At 40.9% G+C, this 18,793-nt stretch overlaps 1 protein-coding gene across 1 annotated transcript in view; it reads right to left on the reverse strand.

Annotated features, from left to right (window-relative positions):
* Positions 1 to 452: 452 nt before the first annotated feature.
* The window catches only part of LONRF2 (LON peptidase N-terminal domain and ring finger 2), a 36,826-nt gene continuing 18,485 nt past the window's right edge, over positions 453 to 18,793 (reverse strand). The window contains exons 3-12 of the mRNA XM_068421911.1: positions 17,201 to 17,323; positions 16,032 to 16,193; positions 15,342 to 15,567; positions 13,258 to 13,354; positions 12,775 to 12,889; positions 11,965 to 12,086; positions 10,242 to 10,400; positions 7,135 to 7,297; positions 5,021 to 5,170; positions 453 to 4,358 (exon numbers count right to left, since the gene is read on the reverse strand). Coding sequence (XP_068278012.1) covers positions 4,200 to 4,358; positions 5,021 to 5,170; positions 7,135 to 7,297; positions 10,242 to 10,400; positions 11,965 to 12,086; positions 12,775 to 12,889; positions 13,258 to 13,354; positions 15,342 to 15,567; positions 16,032 to 16,193; positions 17,201 to 17,323 — 1,476 coding nt within the window. The 3' untranslated portion in view covers positions 453 to 4,199. The remainder of the gene's footprint in view (positions 4,359 to 5,020; positions 5,171 to 7,134; positions 7,298 to 10,241; positions 10,401 to 11,964; positions 12,087 to 12,774; positions 12,890 to 13,257; positions 13,355 to 15,341; positions 15,568 to 16,031; positions 16,194 to 17,200; positions 17,324 to 18,793) is intronic.

An 18,793-nucleotide genomic window follows, 5' to 3' on the forward strand; every position in this document is an offset into this window, starting at 1 on the left:
GCCCACTGTGTGACCCTCTCCCATCTTTGTCGCATCCCACCCTGGGGGAGTTAAGGGTTCATCTCCCCCATCCCACCTCTGTCAAGGGCTCCTTATCTCCCCCCATTTTGGAGACCTCCAGCTCCCCTTCAAATCCACCCCTTGCATCCACACCCAGAGCCACAGACTGCCTCGGGTCCCCAGCAAGCCCCACCGTGCTGCATCCCCTACAACCTCCCTCACCATGCAACATATTAACCCCAACATCTAACCGCTGCTTCTAGGATGCCATTTGCTTCTTAAAAGCTCCTGAGGCCGATTCTCATCCCTTGGGCTCCTGTCGTGCAAATCAAACTATCATCCCCCTTCCGACAGCAGCACATCAGCGGCTTGGTGCTGTTCAGACTATATTTACTGCAGCTCTAGCTCTTGGCCCTCACAGACTGATAAAGCTTTCCCATAAACTCACGCTCTTATAAATTCCATGTTTTATTCCAAATATCACATAAATTAAATACATTTCCCATGAATATTGCAAATATACATGAAATGAACATTGCCATTTTTAAAAAAAGTTTTGGCTTTGCTTATGCAACAAGAAGTGCCAAATGTGGTTAGAACATGAACTTCTCCTGTATTTAACTAGATACAAAAAGGTGCAGATTAATAATTTATATTTATACATATGTACACACTCCATTTCATAACTAGCTTTAAAACAGTAAAAAATGGTTTCAAGTTTATCTACATTAAACATACTTGTTTAAATCTGGTCAGAAGCCCCAGATAAGAGCTGATACAATCATTTCACAACTGCAAAATTAAGGCGCTACCAAAATACCAGTTCCACTACTGTAAAATGTAATAGGAATAGAGAGTGTACAGCTTTCTATTTATCAATTTAAAAGTGGACTGGAGAACGAGGAAAAAGGAGCATTAAGAAACATGATAAGTTCTACAGGTTAGAAGTACAAAGAGATCTCGATGACTATCAAATGAACATATTAAAATACAGTAGATAAAAGGCCTCAGTGGCAAACAATTAGTATGCTTCTGAAAGACAAAAAAAGGTTAAAATATATATATCATTTTGTAGATTGAAGCTTTACAGGTGAATAACAGGTGTAGAGGTAGAGGGATTTTTTTTTTTTTTTTGGCCTCTTTATGATGTATAAAGAAGGGCCACATTCACCACAGTGAAAAGACTCATCATATATCCCAGCATCCTTGCTTGGACAGCAAGCAAGAAAAGTGTAATGAGCTAGAAAGGCAACGAATCCTGTCTATCCCTTCCAGGAGCTCAGCTCCAATGCTTCCACATGTACCTTGGCGACAAGTTACACCTAAGCATAGATCAGCCGTAACGTGGACATTTCCACCAGAGAGAAATGAGATAGCTAGCTTTTCCCATGAGGTACTACTGGATGCTGTAGAGATTATATGGTAGAGATAATTTGGTAACAAGGAAATTGGTACTTTCCCTTAGAACGTAAGTACCACAGGGCAGTGGTGATTCTTAATTTTTTTTTTATTTATTAAAGCTTTGCTATTTGATCAGCATTCAATGTTTTGGAAGAAATGTCAGCTTTGGGCTGCTAATATGATTACTTGCATCCATTCACAGACAATTCCTATATTGTTATCATTTATCCAAAACATCAGTCACTGAAATATTCACAAACCGCTTTAAACCTTGACTAAAAAAAAATCCCTCTACAGTTCAGCTTTCTCTTCGATAACTATCATTCCATCAATTATGCAGGCCTTCATGAACACAGTAATGTCACTTTCCATGTAAAATGTGTCTTTACACATTACAGAACAGCAGTGAACAACCTCTCTTGTTTCATAGGGTTTCCTCTCAGAAGTACCTCAAAAGCAGATATCTTGAAAAAAATCACTTTTGCAAGAAGAATATTCACATTAGTTACTGAGGCAAAGCCAAGAATACACTAACTAGCACCTTGATTTTTTTTTCCTTAAACACACTCCTATATATAAAATTAAGCACATGTAAGATCAGGGACCAGCAACACACAAACACCATCAGCGTCCCCTTGCAGCTAAACTAGTAACACTCAAAACTAGGCCAGACACACAAAGGAGAAAGGTGAGTGAGTTTAGAAGAAATACACAGCATGGAAAGGGATGGGAAGAACAGGAAGCTGAACAGAAAGGATTGCAAGATTAATTACAGTCCATCTTCTGGTCCGAAAATTAGCTGGCAAAACCACCCTTCAGTAGCTCAGCTGACAGTGGGCTGAAGACCTACTGACTTCTGACATTTCCTCCCCCATCTATAGAACAATTCCTTTATGCTTCAGTGACTTCCTCTTCATGGTCTTCAAATCCTGGAGGAAATGCATTCAACTTGAATTTTGATTTTTTTGGTGATGGTAGCAGAACTTGCAGAAGGCTACTGTAGAGGTTATGACATCATTGGTTGTAAGTTATGCACTTCACAATTCAGAGAACATACTTACAAACTATTTAAATAGAAAAGGCGTGTTCAAGGTAGAGGCAGTTACAGTACATTCTGGGTATGTTACAGAAACCATTTGTGGTAGCCATTTGCTGAAAGGAAAAAAACTCTGTATTTTTGTTTCCCAGACCACACAGGTTATAACTACAATACCCAAAGAGAGCAGGTAATATATCTCAATCACTGCATTTTAATGCAGTCTTCTTCCAGAATTCATGTGCAAATTGAGAAAAAAAAGTTTAAATACATCTTCATTGACAAATAAGGACAAAAGAACTAAAAAAGAAACCAGGCACTTTGACTGTTAAGGTAAACAGCCATTTCTTCTTACCAGACTTCTGCACATGAACAAGTCTTTACATTGGTCTTGCTATGCTTGCAGCACATAGAGATTCAAGTCAACTTTTTTTTTTTCCTGTTGGTAGTATCAGTTCTACTTATAGGAAACTATGCCAATTAAATTGGTAACACTGTTAGTTATTCCATTGGCAGTTGAGCAAATGTTGATCATTTGACTGACAAGTGACCAATTTAATAGCTATCAAAGTTAGATATTAACAAAACAATACATAAAAAAATAATCAAAGAGACAAATGAAGGTTAACACCTGACTTAAGCTTGCATTGAGACTTGCCTTTATAGGTTCGGTTTGTGCCTCCTTTCACGGTGTTATTGTGGACTGATTTCCGTCACATACAGCAACTGGTACTAAACTACAATACTTTCCGTTTGAAACATGTTCAGTAGAGATCACTCCAACGTAACAGGAGCTTGGCATGACACTGCAGGCAAGAGGGAGATGGAAACCTCCCCGCGTTTCATCCTCACCGGTTCCACGCGCAGAACAGGCATTCAGAGCAAACTGCAGCATGCCTCCCTCATATTCAGAGTGAAATCATTATTTCACAGCAGAGTTCATCATACTTAAGGGAGCCAGTTTGATTTGAATTTAGCGATACGACCAGCTAGGATTACTTTGATTTTTCTTTTCAAATAAACCAAAGTACACCTTTCCAAACATTTTGTACATACTCAATCTGCTACGACACATAAATCACAACACGAGGGATTACCTAAGGCTACTAAATAGTGTACTTATTCAGTAGCTATTATTCTTTCAGATAAACATCTTCAGATGCCTTGACCACAAATGGCTTAATTTTTTTTTTCCTCACAGACTGCTATTTGCTGTAAAGAGAGAGATGTGGGTGTATGACAGACTGCCTACCGATTCACTAACAGAGCGTACTGTTGGTTATTGTCTTCATGCAAACTTCTGCCGGGCAGCGTTAACTCCTCTTCTGTTCACTACCTTCCAGAAAGTCTAAGAAACACCTCTTCAATCCACTGTCCAGTTTCCTCTTCCTACCAAGTGGAAATCCAAATCACATGCAGGCCAATGGCGCTACTCTAGTACTTAACTCTCTTGCAGGCTAGAAACATCAACTCTATCATAGTACTTTGAAGCAATTATCCACATCTATCAGCTACACTCTAACTGTAGCACAGCTTTGTAGAGGCTCAGATTTCACCAGGACAACAGGAGAGAGTGCAAGGTTTGGTGAATTCCCAGGATAACAAACCGATGCAATCGATGGATGCTGGACACAGTCAGAAAGGGCTGTTCGTTTTTGAAGGAATCTTTAAAAAACAAAAAACAACCCCTCCCCCTTTGCCCTCCCCCAAAACAACCTTGTCGTGAGATGTTTTTGGTGCCCGCTCACAACTGAAGTCCATGTTATCTGGGTCTTTTGCGAGTCACAAATATCAAGACACGCCTGATGGCGACAAGACGATCTTTAAGGGAGGTCATAGCCAATATAGCCAGCTGAGCTCTGTTTTCCAGAGGCAACACTGCCAAGAGCCACCAGTACCAGGCAGGACCGCTGGGGTTGCTCTGCAAAAGGATGGAAAGACATGCAATCATGTATTCACCAGCACTGCCCCATGAAGCACACCACCTTCCTTCCCACCATCTACTTGTTAAGAAAGTCACCACAGGATCACAGAAATGTTGAGACTGGCAGGGACCTTTAGAGATCACCTAGTCCAATCCTCCTGCCCAGAGCAGATCACAGATCAGATTGTAGAGCAGAGCAGATTGCTCAGGCTCTTGTCCAGTGGGGTTTTGAGTATCTCCAAGGATAGAAACACCACAACCTCCTTGGTCAAACCGTTACAGTGTTTGGCCACCCTTGGAGTGAAAAAGATTTTTCTTATGTTTAAATGGAATTTCTTGTAGTTCAGTCTGTGTGCATTTCATCTTGTCCTTTCACTGGAAACACACCACCACAAAACAGTTCAAGCAGCAACTAAACAATTTTAGGTGCTCTCCTTGTCTATATGCACCATTAAGACTGATCTCTTCAGATATCAACTTAGATTGATATATTGTTTTCCATTGATTAATTGTTTTCCATGCTTCACGCTAATAGACCAAAACTGGGTAAATAAGAAGAGCTTAGATTGTACAAACACACAACAAAAACCTGTCAGAAAATAGTCTTGTGTAAAAATTACATATAGAATAAGGATGCATAAGTAGGAAGGTTTTACTACCTGTGGCTCTGGCTCTTTTCCTGGCATGGACCCAAAATGATTGAGAATTTGCACTTTCATATTGTCTTTAAGAGACGTAAACCAGGCAACGGCTTGATCATAAACCGAGTCATGAAGGCGGACGAGTTCTTCATATTCCGGTCCTTCAACCTTATTGTTAAAAGAAGGGAGATGGAACAGAACAGGTTTGATACCGTGGAGTCCATATGCTTCCCCAGAAGCAAGCGAAGCAAAATAATGCAGTGACCACAGCTGTTCAAATGTCCTTATCTAACCAAACTGTACCCAAGTCTCAGATTTCAAACCTGTGATGCTGGAGTCTTTTTACCCTCCCCTAGGTGTTCTGGAGTGACATTTCTTGGAGCAGTTACTGCCTTGTTAATATCCATTCCTAAATGCTGGCACAACAGAAGAATCTGATCTCTAATCCCAGGACATCATATTAATCATCTCAAACCCATAACCTCGACTCCCTGTCACAAAAGGACCTTTTGAACATTGGTATATTGTCCGGCAAAACAAAAGAAACACTACTGCCACCGAGCACAGAGACAGGCCTTCTACAGCACTTAGGAATCAGCAGTATTTTACAGAAGTGTTAAGGTCATGGTAGGACAGCCAAGGAGGAGGAGAAGGAGGGCAGATACCTGAGCAGGCAGGAAGCAGGGTAAGTGGGTGCTTTCCCAATACCAGGAATGGTCATAAAAAAGACCCTTGCTGAGGCAGAGTGCTTTAGTTGCACAGGTCTGACTATTAGCCATTAAGGAAAAAGCATAAGCAAAAAACACTACAAATCGGTGATTTGGTTGGTTGGGTTTTTTTTGGTTTGTGGTCGTTGTTTGTTTTTTTTTTCCCTTGTAATCTGTACACACCAATGGTGTGATTCACCTGTGCTACTCAGATGCACATCTGAGCTACCTGCTCTGGATGGATGCCCTTCATAGTTGAGGAGAAACAGCTCTAGAGGACTATTAATCTCATCTTAAGGTAGGTATCTAAGAACAGATAAAATAAGCAGCTTTGGACTGAGATTTCTCACCATCGGATATAATATGAATGTAGGGTGCTGAACACAGACATCGGCCTCTCAAGTGAGACAAGGTAAATCTCACTCTAGTTACGAAGAGGTGCCTCGGTATCTGCGTTCCACCACCCTTCACTGGGGATTTAAACACAGCAGAGCCCTCACTCTGAGCAGACTGCCTACTCCAACCTTTCGCAGGGGGAGGCACCTCCACACAACCTGCCTTTCCTGCACTGGCAACTGCATCATCCTGCACAGGTTAGAAAAGCCCTAATAAGACTTTACAGACTTGCACTTCAACTATGACAGCATGCTAAAGAGCTGTATGACCAGACTGGACTTCATCAATTGGCATGAGATTATTCCTGAATTCAGTGTTAAAAGGGATCAGGGTTTTATAGACATGCTCTGAAGATGATCCAGGAAGTCATCATTAAGCATGGCCAAAAATCCACCCTTTGGCCAACACCCATCACAAGCACCTCACTTGATGCAGGTTTTACAAGAGGACTTGTTTTTAAAAACTACTCCCCTCCCTGCATTTCTCTGCTCTCAGCGAGCTCTGATGGATGCTTGTACAGGCATGGTAACTACATGTCACTAAGATCTCATTTTAAGACTGGACTCCTACATTTGTTTGAGGACCTGTTCTGTAAACCAGAGCTGGGAGGTCATACGAAGTCTGCCAAGACTAGAAACAGGTATTCTGCATTCAGTGCAAGAAAAGAATAGTCAGTTCTCTAACAACAGGGGCACATGTTCTTAGAAGGGTTTCAAGTCCCTACCAGTTTTAAAACATTACCCTGACCTCTTCTACACATCATGACAGACCTCAGCACCTGTGTCTCAGAAGAGGCTTTGAGATCCACGAAGGGACTGCAACACTTCAAGCAGAGATAATTAAAGGGCACAAAGGAAGAAAGTGAAGGAAGAGACAAAGTTTGTTCCATGGTTTTCAAAATAGAGCTTTAGTATTTATGATGACACAGGTTTAAAAATAATGCATAGCTAGCTTGAAATGCAACAAGGAAAGGCTATTTAAGTGAATCCAGCAATACATGGGTATGAATAACTTTGCACCATAGATCACCTTTTTATCTTCAAGATACTCGATGTTTGCTGTGTTATATCCATCTCGCTGGCCATGGCTTAAGACCCTAAAACGACGGACACCAACTGTATCAACAACTGAGCGCCCATCAGGAAAAAACTTTACGTCCCTGATCTCTAATATACAGCCATGATCTGCAAATCTGAAATGACAGAAGGGCATAAAAGTGGAAGTCATCAACAAATGTTTATACACATCAGGACAAATACTGGGCCTAATTCACTACTTTTTATGTGAAAGAGGATCCTGCTTTGGCGACAACACATTTCTGCTTATTCACATAAGCCACCCAACCCCCACCCTTTCTGCCTTCCCTCAGAGGTCCAGGGCAGCAGCATTTTCAGAGTGTAAATATTTTGGAGGGTGGGAGGGTTGGGAAGGGACAGGAAACTAAATGGACCATGTATCATGCTGGGAGCTGCCAGCTGCTGGTGGCAAATTCACCTGGTTTGCAAAGAAAACAAGATGGGTAAAGATACCATAAGAAGTCCAGAAACTGAGAAGCAAACTCAAGGCTGGGAGAGCTATCCCCCTGCTCTGAGGTATAAGCAGAAGATTACAGGCTTTAGAAGGAAAAGGCTTCTATATAGCAAGATTTTTCTTGCACTTGTATCCTTTAACTTAAAACAAAACAAAAAAACCCACCACCCCCAAAATACCCTCTTTACAAAAGGACATTTGTATCTGTTATATTTAAAGTAGGCACAGGCTTAAATCACGTCCTGGAAACAAGCATGCAACAAATTTTTACTTTTAAATTATCAGGCTTACCTACTCTACATTTGTGCAGCAGTGAGTTCACTAGAGAGGCTGATTGCACAATGACTCTTCACCACCATACGTTGATCTGCTTGCATTTGCAGCGCTGCACCTCAGTCTGCTACTAAGCAGAACACACTGCATCTAGTCTCATCTCAAGATACTAAATCCCTGCCGGGTCTGATAAATGTTTCATCAGGGAAATACTTGTTTTACCAGGGCTTGGCCATTTCTTACATCGGAGTGATGAAGAAACGGCACCACTGCAGGGAAATGACTCCTGTTTCTGCTCTACCAGAAATCATGAGTTTGGGAGGCAAAAAAAAAAGCTGACCACTGTGAACAACTGTTCTCTCCTGGCCATTGTACACAACAAACTGAGGAAGAGCAAGAAGAGTACAGCTGCACACAACTAAGCCCTGGTGCTCTACCAGTTGGATTACAAGTGAGTTTATTGTAGCAATATTAGACTAAACACTATTTAAACAGCTACATAACAATTTTTTAAATTAAGGATTTCAGTGACATTCATATCAAGTTCACAAATTAATGTATAAGTGATGGGGGGGGTGTCATTCTTTGAGAATTTACTTTTGGATAGAAAATTATTTTAATCAAAGAGAGACAAGAAAGCACCTGGAGACGGGTATAAAATGTACTGACACATTAAAAGTTTATAAACAATTTTCTCCCAGTTTTAATTTAAAATGGAGAAATAAAACAGAGGAAGGTGATGAACTGAACATGTCTTGTCATTGTGTTTTTCAAGGGAGGTAGTATCTCAGCCTTCCATATCCATGTCTCAATAGATGAGGCAAAACAAGTTTCCCCACTTTTTCTATTCCCAGTTGATTTTGCAATTTTGAATAAACAAAAGAACTTCTTTACTTGTGTAAGAAGCTACAACAGCCTGCCAGGTATCTACAGATGAAAGCTTCCTGTGCTTCAGTGTTTGACTTCAGTAGAAGTTAGAATACTTAAAATGCTTAATTATTTCAGAAACTCAAAACAGAGGGGACATAGAAATCTATCTGTACTGACTGCATTTTCAAATACCCTTTATGACACTATCTAATAAATCAATTCTTGTGTTTTTGGAATTGTAATCCCTTGGCCCTCTGTATTAGACCTGACTCCAAATAAGCCTGGCTCTTCCACAAGCCTTTACAGATGTAAGGGGAGTTATCACTGATATCCCACGGTCATTTTGTCCTCACTCGTACAACTATTTGCTTCCAGAAAATTGATAACAGGCCTGGAAGCTACCGTGGAACATGAGATGCTGTTGGAGCCTGAACTCCACTGAGTGCAGCACCGACAGCATGCCAAATGGCATGAAGCACAGACAGAGCCGACTGGAAGCTGTAGCATCTCCTGTATTCTTACTGCCATCTGGTCTGGGAGAAAAAAAAAGCCCTGAACTAGACAAGAAAAGGCTGCCAAGCCCCAGCCAGTATGACTAACCCTCCTCTCAGCTCCAGTGATGATCACCTACAAAAATGCTGCTCCTGAGGATGCCTGCCTAATGTGTTCTTAAAAATTCCCACACTGGTCATCCATTCCACAGTCTGCATTATGCCAACGGATGTGCTGAACTCAGCAACTATCTATTACATCTCATAAGGTAGACCTCTCTTAAGACCACCTCATTTTTTTTCCATGAGCATCTTCTTATCCCCTTCACCCAAAAACTTATTATCTATAAGGACTTAGAAACCTGAAGGTTTTCATCTAATATTAGTATTCAGCTTCCGCATACAGAGCTGGAAACGTATCACAAAACCCAATTAGAGGTAAGATCATATAGAAAGACATTGTAACCCACTCACTGCAGACGGTTTAGACATTGCAACACAGCATTAAAGACAAACATCAAAATTCCATGTTCAGCAGCAAAACAGGCTTCTCAGCCAAGGGTATACTTTGTCTCATTCCAATGATACCACCTATGCAGTTTGGAATTTTTTTTCTTTTTTAAAACTGACTAGAGGAACAACCTCATCCAGACAGTCAGCTTTCACTAGAACAAACAGGCTAGAAAGCTTTCCAATCACATAGACAATTAAGTACTATTTTTCGAGCCTGTAGTAGCAGGATGACTTGTATTCTTGCTATCCATCCAACAGGTGAGCAATAAAAATTACATCTTTGTGTGAAAATGAATGTTTAATATACAAAACTAAAAAGCCAGCCACTTCAGTGTTAGTTCATACAGGACTGGAAGGAACTTCAGTGGTTTGGGGAGACAAGTATACTTCAGCTGTAGTACTCCATTAGCATCACAACAGCCTCTGCAACAACAGGACATTCTCAGCTCATCTTCTTACCCTTTTAGTTCGTCAGCTAAGCACATGCCAAACTGCTTGGTACCAGTTTCCATGCATCTTCTTATCATTAGACGATAACGAGGTTCAAAGACATGGAGTGGGCAAGGGATTGTAGGGAAGGCCATGGTACATACGAAGATGGGAACATCTTTATTCAAACTGCAAGATAATTGTCAAAAAGAAAGTTCAGCTTTTTTTCTGGGTACTGCTACATTAAGCATAAACCCTTATTACGACACTGAGTCCAGTGATTCTTTGTAAACGTGTATCTGGTTGAAGTTTGTAATTTTTACAAAACAAACATATTTCAGGACTCTTTCTGTTAGTACATTAAAGAAACAATCCCTTTAATCCACTTACATAGAGGAACAGTCAGGAAATACTAGCCAATTTCCCTAATGTGTGTATATCAATACTTAAATACAAGTAGTAAGGTAATGGTGATAACTTTTTATAGTAATATAGTACCTAAGAACTAACCATGTTCAAAGCAAGGTGGTAGAGAATTCCCAAGCTCAGCAAGGCCCTTTAATTTTGGAGCAGCCCACTAATCCTCATATTATTTTTTTCAGGCTTAACTGCATGTTATATTTTTCTTCTCAGACGACTTGTACTGTAAGATCCACAAGTCACCAACAACACCAAACCCTTGAACTTCTCCCGACCTGAAGTATAACCTATTTATAATTGGACTTCTACTCCCAGAAAATCCCCATTATAACTTTTAAAGCTATTATATTGTTTCAGAGGAAAAAGCAATTATGTTTATTTTAAGAATATCGTTGTGTCTCTCTACCATCCAAGCACATTGTTTCTTGTTTATCTGCAACAAACATGTTGAAAATACGAAACATCTGGCAGGTTTGTTACCGAAAAAGAGTAACCAAGAAAACTCTCCAAACCAAATTATAGTTTAGAAAGCCGACATTGGTTTATTACAGCTGGGTGCATGGGGGATATCTCCTCCTATCATGCACACCTAAGAACAAAAGCTTGCTCCTTATATACATAATTCCAAGAAAAGCCCACCCATTCAAAAAAAAAAAAACTTACGTTATGTAATGCATTACGTAATGTCTTTACGCATGTGTAGTAAATTGGGGAAGGGGTCTTGGGTGGTCTCTGGGGGTCGCTGGTGGTCCCAGTCCCCCTTTAATCGTGCTTGTGCGCAAGCGTGGTTGAAGCCTTCTTGTTTACAAATACATGTGTTCTCAAGAAGAAGATATAGTTTTGAACTTATCTCTCCTCTGACACAAGAGTTTATGAATCAAGTTAATTTAGACATCACAAAGTTGTTCTCGACAGTTTTGTTTTGTCTTTTGGCCCTTTTATAATTAGCAGAGACCTTTGTTTTTCTAAGACTAAGCGTAAACAGCATGAATCATTGTCTACTAGAACCTTGTTATCAATCCCATAAACAAACTCTATCTACAAAACATGTAGTTTGCTTCAGAATCTATTGTTATTCTCTATTATTCTAGCTAAATGGAAAATTATTGACACGAAAGTTTGTTCTGTGTAAAGGTAACACAGAGCAGGCCTTTTAGAGCTAACTCTGAAGCCTACTCTTGCTAAACCATTGCTGAACTGAACCATCTGGTATCAGGTTCATTTACAAATTCATTCTTTTTGTGCATTTCCATAAGCAAATGAAGCTTCTTCAAGCAATTTACATTGAAAATACATTTTTATAATAGCTGTCAGTAGTAAAATGAGAGCCTACTTTGACAATTCCTTCATTTCTTCCTCATAAACTTTCTTCCTTTCAGATAATTCCTCTGGCAAGTAACGGATTATCAGCTCTTCTGTAAGGACGGTCTTCTTGTAAGTTCTGCTTGCCAGAAACTGCAAGGAAGAGTCAACTCCTAAGTCTGATAATGAGAAGTCAGGTAACGTCTCTTCCTCCCAACCCATCCCCTTTCCTAACGCCAAACAGCACATTAGTTCAGGATTGCACTAATTTCTCCTCCTTTCCACCCTTCAGGTATCAAAACTTCCACTTTAGGATACGAGGTTCACTTCAGTGCCCATTTAACTATAACCCCGTGCCCTTTTTTTTGCAGAAGTTGTATTACCCCCAAGAAGAGGCAGTCTCTCCTTGCTTTTGCAGAAGATATGCATATTATTTTCATCTAGAGCTGCCAGGTTACTGATGCTCAAGAAGTACTCCACGTACAAGACATGTTATGTCTGCTGGAGCAGAAGTTTTGGCCAAGGAGTGACCATTCCTCGTTCACCACAGGTGGAGATACAGACTGAAGAGGGGGTAGGAACAGGGCTATGGTTGGGACTCCCCAGGCATGAGCCTGATGCGATACCGGAAGCCTCTAATCCTTTAAGCACCAGCAAATCCCACTTGTCTTCCAAGGAATGACAAAATATTTTCTGGAGTAAATGAGATCTGTGCACAGCTTGATGCTGTGGGTACTACTGTGTTGTTCTGGTCTGTGAGTAGAGCACAGAAAACCCCCCCACACGTGCTTTCAGAAGAACACAGCTTTGTATTTTTTTGTTAATCAGAGCAAGGACATACTTCTGACAGCTTTTCTTTGCAGAGCGGGCAATGTGGATTATGGTCAAGGCAACGCTCAAGGCATTTGAGGCAGAAGGTGTGTCCACAGGGAGTGGTAACAGGCTCGTAGAACAACCTGAACATGAAAACATAGAACAAAAAAGCTAAGCTGCCAATATAAACAATGCAGATTCCCAAACTGTGGAAAGGAGTGACTACATCCAGCCACCTCTTCCTTTCCTGCTTTTGTATAAATCACAGGTGACAGTTCTATCTAAGGATGTTAAAAAGATTTTCATTTTTCGAAGTGGTAAACAATAGAGAAAACCATGCATAACTGCGAAAATCACATCTGTAAAGATTCGCCAGATGCAAGGTTCAGGAAAAAGGAACAGAGTAATGATTTAGACATTCTCTGTCAGGTTTCCCTTCTGACACCATGAAAACTTTTTTCAGAAGATAGAAAGGCTTTCCGATCTTAATCCCAGGTCAATGCAGTCCTACCTCATGCAGAGGGAACACTCAAAGTCTGATGCATCCACCAGAGTTGTTGGTATCTCACTTGAAGCGATGATGGCATTTCCAGGTAAAACATCTGCATCTAAGTAGTTAAGAAGATGATTATAGTAAATATTTAAGTATTCCTGCAATTTCAGATGCTGTTTCAGTTGTTTTTCCATAAATAACCTAATTTCTCTTTTCTTTTTTGAAGTTTTGTTCCAAATAAACATATTTTCCATCTAAGTGTTAGACTTTCTGGCAGGAAATCTTTTGAAGAGCAGAGGATGATGTCTATGGCCAGAGAAAGCACTTTAGAGCTAAATACCCATGATTTGCTTTTCCAAAAATGTTTTGTTTGTTGTTTTTTTTAAAGTCTAGTTTTTAAAATACTCTGCTATTGCTTTCCCACCACCATCACCACTCCCACATCAGCCAGGCCAGATGTTTTAAAGTACATTAAGTCCAGAATTTAATTTGTTTACACACAAACTATTTCATCAGTGTCTATTATAGATTTCTCAGCAGGGGCAATTTTTCTTACAAGCATTAAAAAAGTTTACACTCTTCTAGACTAGGCTAGTGTGGAAATCCCATGTTTCAGACAGCTTTAAGGACTACTGGAGTTGCATCAGCTAACAGTGATTTCACTATCTCAGCACTCCGCAAACACAGAGACAAAACACTCAATTCTGCCCAACATGCTTTTTTTGGGGGGGGTACATATCCTGTAGTTAACACACTTAAAGGGTATGGGCCTTAAACTTCACAGCAGAAGCATTTAAGCTCAAGAGCTATCAGCTCGAGCTTGTTATGATATTTACACAAGCAGACTCTGCAACTCCTTTTACAATTTGCATCTTTGTTGCTCAGTGATGAGTTACAACAGAGCCATGAACGCTGCCTCCACATCCTTTTATTAACCAAATTCTTGACTGTTAAAAACAAACATTCAGCTTTTTATGTCAAGTTAAAACACTAGGATGTTTTGTTAAAGGGTAACTTATGCTCAGTATCTGGTTTATCTCGAGCACGGGTGGGACAGGGGAGAGGGCAGTGCTGTTGTGTGGCCTACAAAGAAAAACAGTGTTATCTTTAACCTACATCTCACATGTTAGCATTTAGTAATAGCAAGAACCTAACTGTGTTAATTCTGCAAATAGTAGCATGGCATCAGGATCTAGCACAGACCAGAAATTAATGGTTATGGGTAAAACACGCTCTCTGGCCTTCACTGTGAAGATCCAGGCGGGTCAGATTTCACAATCTATTTACTGAGTCTGCAGTTCACAGGCAAGTACAGGGTTTCTCCCTTCACAGCAACGTGATCAGAAACCAGCCGTACATTGATCATTTGCAGAGGTGGCAGACAGCAGCACTTGAAGACTTTCAATATTTCAAGGCAAAAGTCAGATTTCTCAAGGAGGTGTTTGTTTTGTGTTTTATTTTTTCTTTAAGGGAAAATATGCACACTAATATAGCAACATTTTAAAAGCCCTTTTTAATCAATTATTTCACTACTCAGTGCAATACATTGCCTTCAGCGTTTTCCTCCCAGGGTACTAAAAACACTTTGGAGGTCTTTGTTAGAAGCCTGAGAAGCATACCAATTGTAAGCACAGCTATAAAGTGACAGAAAACTGAGGGGGCTTATTACCCTTCAAAAGGCTTCTTTGTTTGCTTGGAAAATTTCATGTAAAGTTTCATGTGACTGTGTCCCATGCCAGTTAAAGATTAGTTTCCAGGCTTTCTATATGAAGGAAAGATGCAGTAAGACAATGAAGTTCAGCTATACCTCTGAAACCTAGAAAATGGAAATGGCACCAGCAACACAAAGACTAAATTGTTAGTGGATTACACATTGGAAATGGCCCATTCGTGAAAGAAAAATACAGTGTTCATTCAATGACTTGAAACTGCTCTGGAATAAGGTAAAAAGGCTGTTACAGCAGAAACAGACACACCAGACAACAAAATATTATTCCAGGGAATGTTTCATTGACACCTATAAAAAGGGAGGAGGAAAAAAAGTAGTTTATCATTTTTAAGTATGTGGAAAAGAAATCCCCTTTCTAAGCCACAACACAAACCTTTTTTAGGAATCTTACTGGGGACATCCAAGCTTTGCAAATCCCTCATATCACTGGACAGCTTTCTTTTTAAGCCAATCCCAGGTAAACTGGAGAGAATAGCTCCCAAAGACTTCTTGTTATCTTCAAAATAGAGATCCAGAACATGATGGGAAACAGGAGAATCAGTGCTTCTAAATACATCAGATTCTTGGGACGGGGTTTTTGTTAACCTGAACACAGTATCCTAAAAAAATTAAGAACAGTTATATACAGCATGAGACAATTTTGCTTTCTTGTTTTCCTATTAGTTGTATACATCAGCAACAGATCAATGAGCTTAGCAAGGGAGAAAGGTCCCTATCAAGGAAGGCCACTCTCCAGTTGCATGAAATAGTGCCACTTCTCTCCCTACAGGTCCTGTCTCTAGAAATTATGTTTCTGTCATGCTAAAATCCTAAGTGCAAAAAAATGCCCACAAATATAATCGACCCCCACATGAAGGCATCACACTGTTTTCTGAAGAAAGAGTTTCATTCTCTGATTTTTCTGACAAAGTACATCCCAACAATAGATCCAACAGCAATGGGGAAAACAGGCTTACCATGAAAGTAAGTGCCTACATGGGTGCAGACAAAGACAATGTCACACAGATCAGACAGATCCTTGTGTTACTTTTGGTATTTTTATGTTGAACGTTTTTCACTTTACCTTTGAGGACCCAGCAACTGAGCTATCTTCTGCAGCTGCCTGTGTGTTTATGCTACTCAGAAATGCAGGTTTCAATCTCGTATGGGATGTTCGACTAGAGAAAGGTGCTGTTAGACTATCATGCACATTTTCAAAGGCTGGGAAAAACATCTCACACATTATCTAGTCAATTAGAAAGAGAAAAAAAAAGAAAAAATAATAATTACGACATAGATATATATGTTTGTGCAAACACAGATACACAAACTTCATAGCTTCTGGATGCCAAGAAGCTTGCAACAACCAGGATATCCTGCATTCCCCAGTGCCTACTGGAAACCTTAATGGCAGTCCCACCACAACCACAGACACCCCAAGGTGTTCTTCTGGTGTCCGCCTCCCTCCTCAAAAGCCTCTGCTCCCCAGGAGCACCCGGGGCAGTACACTGTTGCATCCTTCTCCTGCCCCTATCCATCTCCACGCTGGCCCTCAGACCCCTGCCTGCAGAAGTCTTCAGACCATACTCTCCTATCAAAGTCGGTTACCAGAGATGTGTTTCAGCTCTGCACCCATCTCCTCTACCCTCAAGCAGATTTCACCCCTGGCTAAAAGCTGTGTAGAGCCTGTTCCCTCTCTCACCGGTCCCCACCAAGTGCCTTCCCGAATCTCCATTTCTTTTTTGAAATAGATGCCTGTATGGACTGTTACACAGAACCTGACAACAGTTGTGTAGCAGTAAGCGTGTCCCTTATAGGAAGTTATACAAACTGCTATGGAGACTGCACGGTTTTTCCAGGACAGGGCAGCACACAGCTCCCCTTCTCAACCCTCTGCCACTTCCCACTTAAAAGTGCTTTTCCGATGGGCACTAAAATTAGGGGCCTTGAGCCTACAAAATCCGGATGTACTCAAATCCAGCTGACATACTGCATGTGTAATCTACAAACAGCAGCGGCCAGACCTACAGATTTGCAGTGGAATCCACAAATACACAATCCCGCTGACCGAGGCATCAACAAAACCCAAGAGGCATCTCACACAGCATAATACTAATGAGGTTTAGTGGAGAATCTACTGAATCAAACTATCCTTTGGTTGTTTACTGTCACCTGAAGTAACAAGAATTATACTTAGCTGCACGAGTAAGAGCAGCGTGATGGCCAAGAAGTAGCAGTAAACATATTTTATACCTTTTGGGCTTCTTTCTTCATTGAGCTCCATTCAGGATTTAAGGCAACACAATAGAGAAACTCCTTCAATGCTTCCTCAGTCCTTTCCAATCCAGAAAGAGCTTTTGCTTTCACATAATGGCCCTGTTCACACAAAGGAAACATATAAATCTAGAGATCATTTCTGAAGTGGCAGGAAGACACCAGCAAACAAACTTGGAAGTTCACATCATTCTGCTGGTGCAGAACAACATGTGTTTTGGGTAACAACCTCTTTGATCAACAAGACTGAAGGGAAGTCATTCCCTTTTGCTGAAAGAAGATCTCCCAGGAACCCACTGCTGCATTACCCCAGCCAAAGTCACCATTCCTTTCCTCGGGGCGGGGAGGAGCTTGACACAGAATGAGGAGGCATATTTGTCTTCCCAGGGACTGAGACTTGTACATATCCCACAGGGCTCGATACCCCAGAGAACAGTTTCACATACCAGGGCAACCTTAACTGTAATGAAGCTGCATGGGAAAGGCAGTGGCATGGGGCAGGCTGGAGGTGGCAGTTGAGGGAGCAAAAGATTTTATGTTCAGGACACACTCACTTCTGCCGAGTGTCTTACCAGGACAGAGATGATTTTTCACCTATTTTAGTTGGCTAGATAAGACCAGTAATATTATGAATTTAGGGCAACTTACCAATGCATAACCTGAAACCTCTTAGCCTATCCTACCTCTCCCACGTCCTACAGTAAAGATCCATGGCCAACAGGTATGGTAGTCAGCTTGGGGACAAGTCCTATTTTACTTGTTACTAGTAGCAAAAGAGGAACGCCTCACCTCTGAATTTCCCCGTGGATATCAATTTGCAGTTCAAATCTGACTATGGAAATTACTTCCTTAATGATGAAAAGAAACCAAGTGTGCATTTAAACACTCGCCTCTTGCTTATTAGACAGAAGCGTGCTCTGCAAGTCCAGCTCTGATCCATGTGAATATCTCTAGGCTGTGCTGAAAGTGCAATTTCCACTAGTTCAAGAGACTGCTTAGATAAGCAGATACACTTTTCTAGTCTTCATACTAATGTCAAAAGATCCAGTATCACATAATCTTCCCAAGCAGGTATCTCCCTCACTCTTCCAATACAGCCCTTCAAGCTAAGGCGCGTTATGATCTTTACCTTTCTACTGTCAGCAAGAAGGAGGCTTGTACCGAACGCAAGTAACAGGCACTGCGTAGGATGCTTAATTAATGTGTGTCATTTGGTGACCTGAACAAGAAGTCTCAGTACACAGCAACCTCTCAAGGTGAGACACATTTTTCTTTTCCTGAATGCAGTAAGAGAGCTACTGTGAGGCCTGACCCTGACCTTCTTATCTTGATGCTTGCACAGCCTCTGTAAAACCTTTTTAGAGAGGTACTAACAAGCCTGACATTGCTGTCAAGACCAGTCCACTGCAGTGGGAAGGCTACAAGGTTGGTTGCCCTCATCCTTTGGGGCCACAAAAGCCATTTCCTTATCCAAGCTGTAAGGGAGGACTGAGCTGGGCTGTCTATAGACAAAATACCTAAAGATCCAACACCAGAAGTTAGGCCCAGGGACTAGAGGCCCCTACACTTCAG

Source organism: Nyctibius grandis, chromosome 2 (genome assembly GCF_013368605.1).
Source record: "Nyctibius grandis isolate bNycGra1 chromosome 2, bNycGra1.pri, whole genome shotgun sequence".
Classification (NCBI taxonomy): domain Eukaryota; kingdom Metazoa; phylum Chordata; class Aves; order Nyctibiiformes; family Nyctibiidae; genus Nyctibius; species Nyctibius grandis.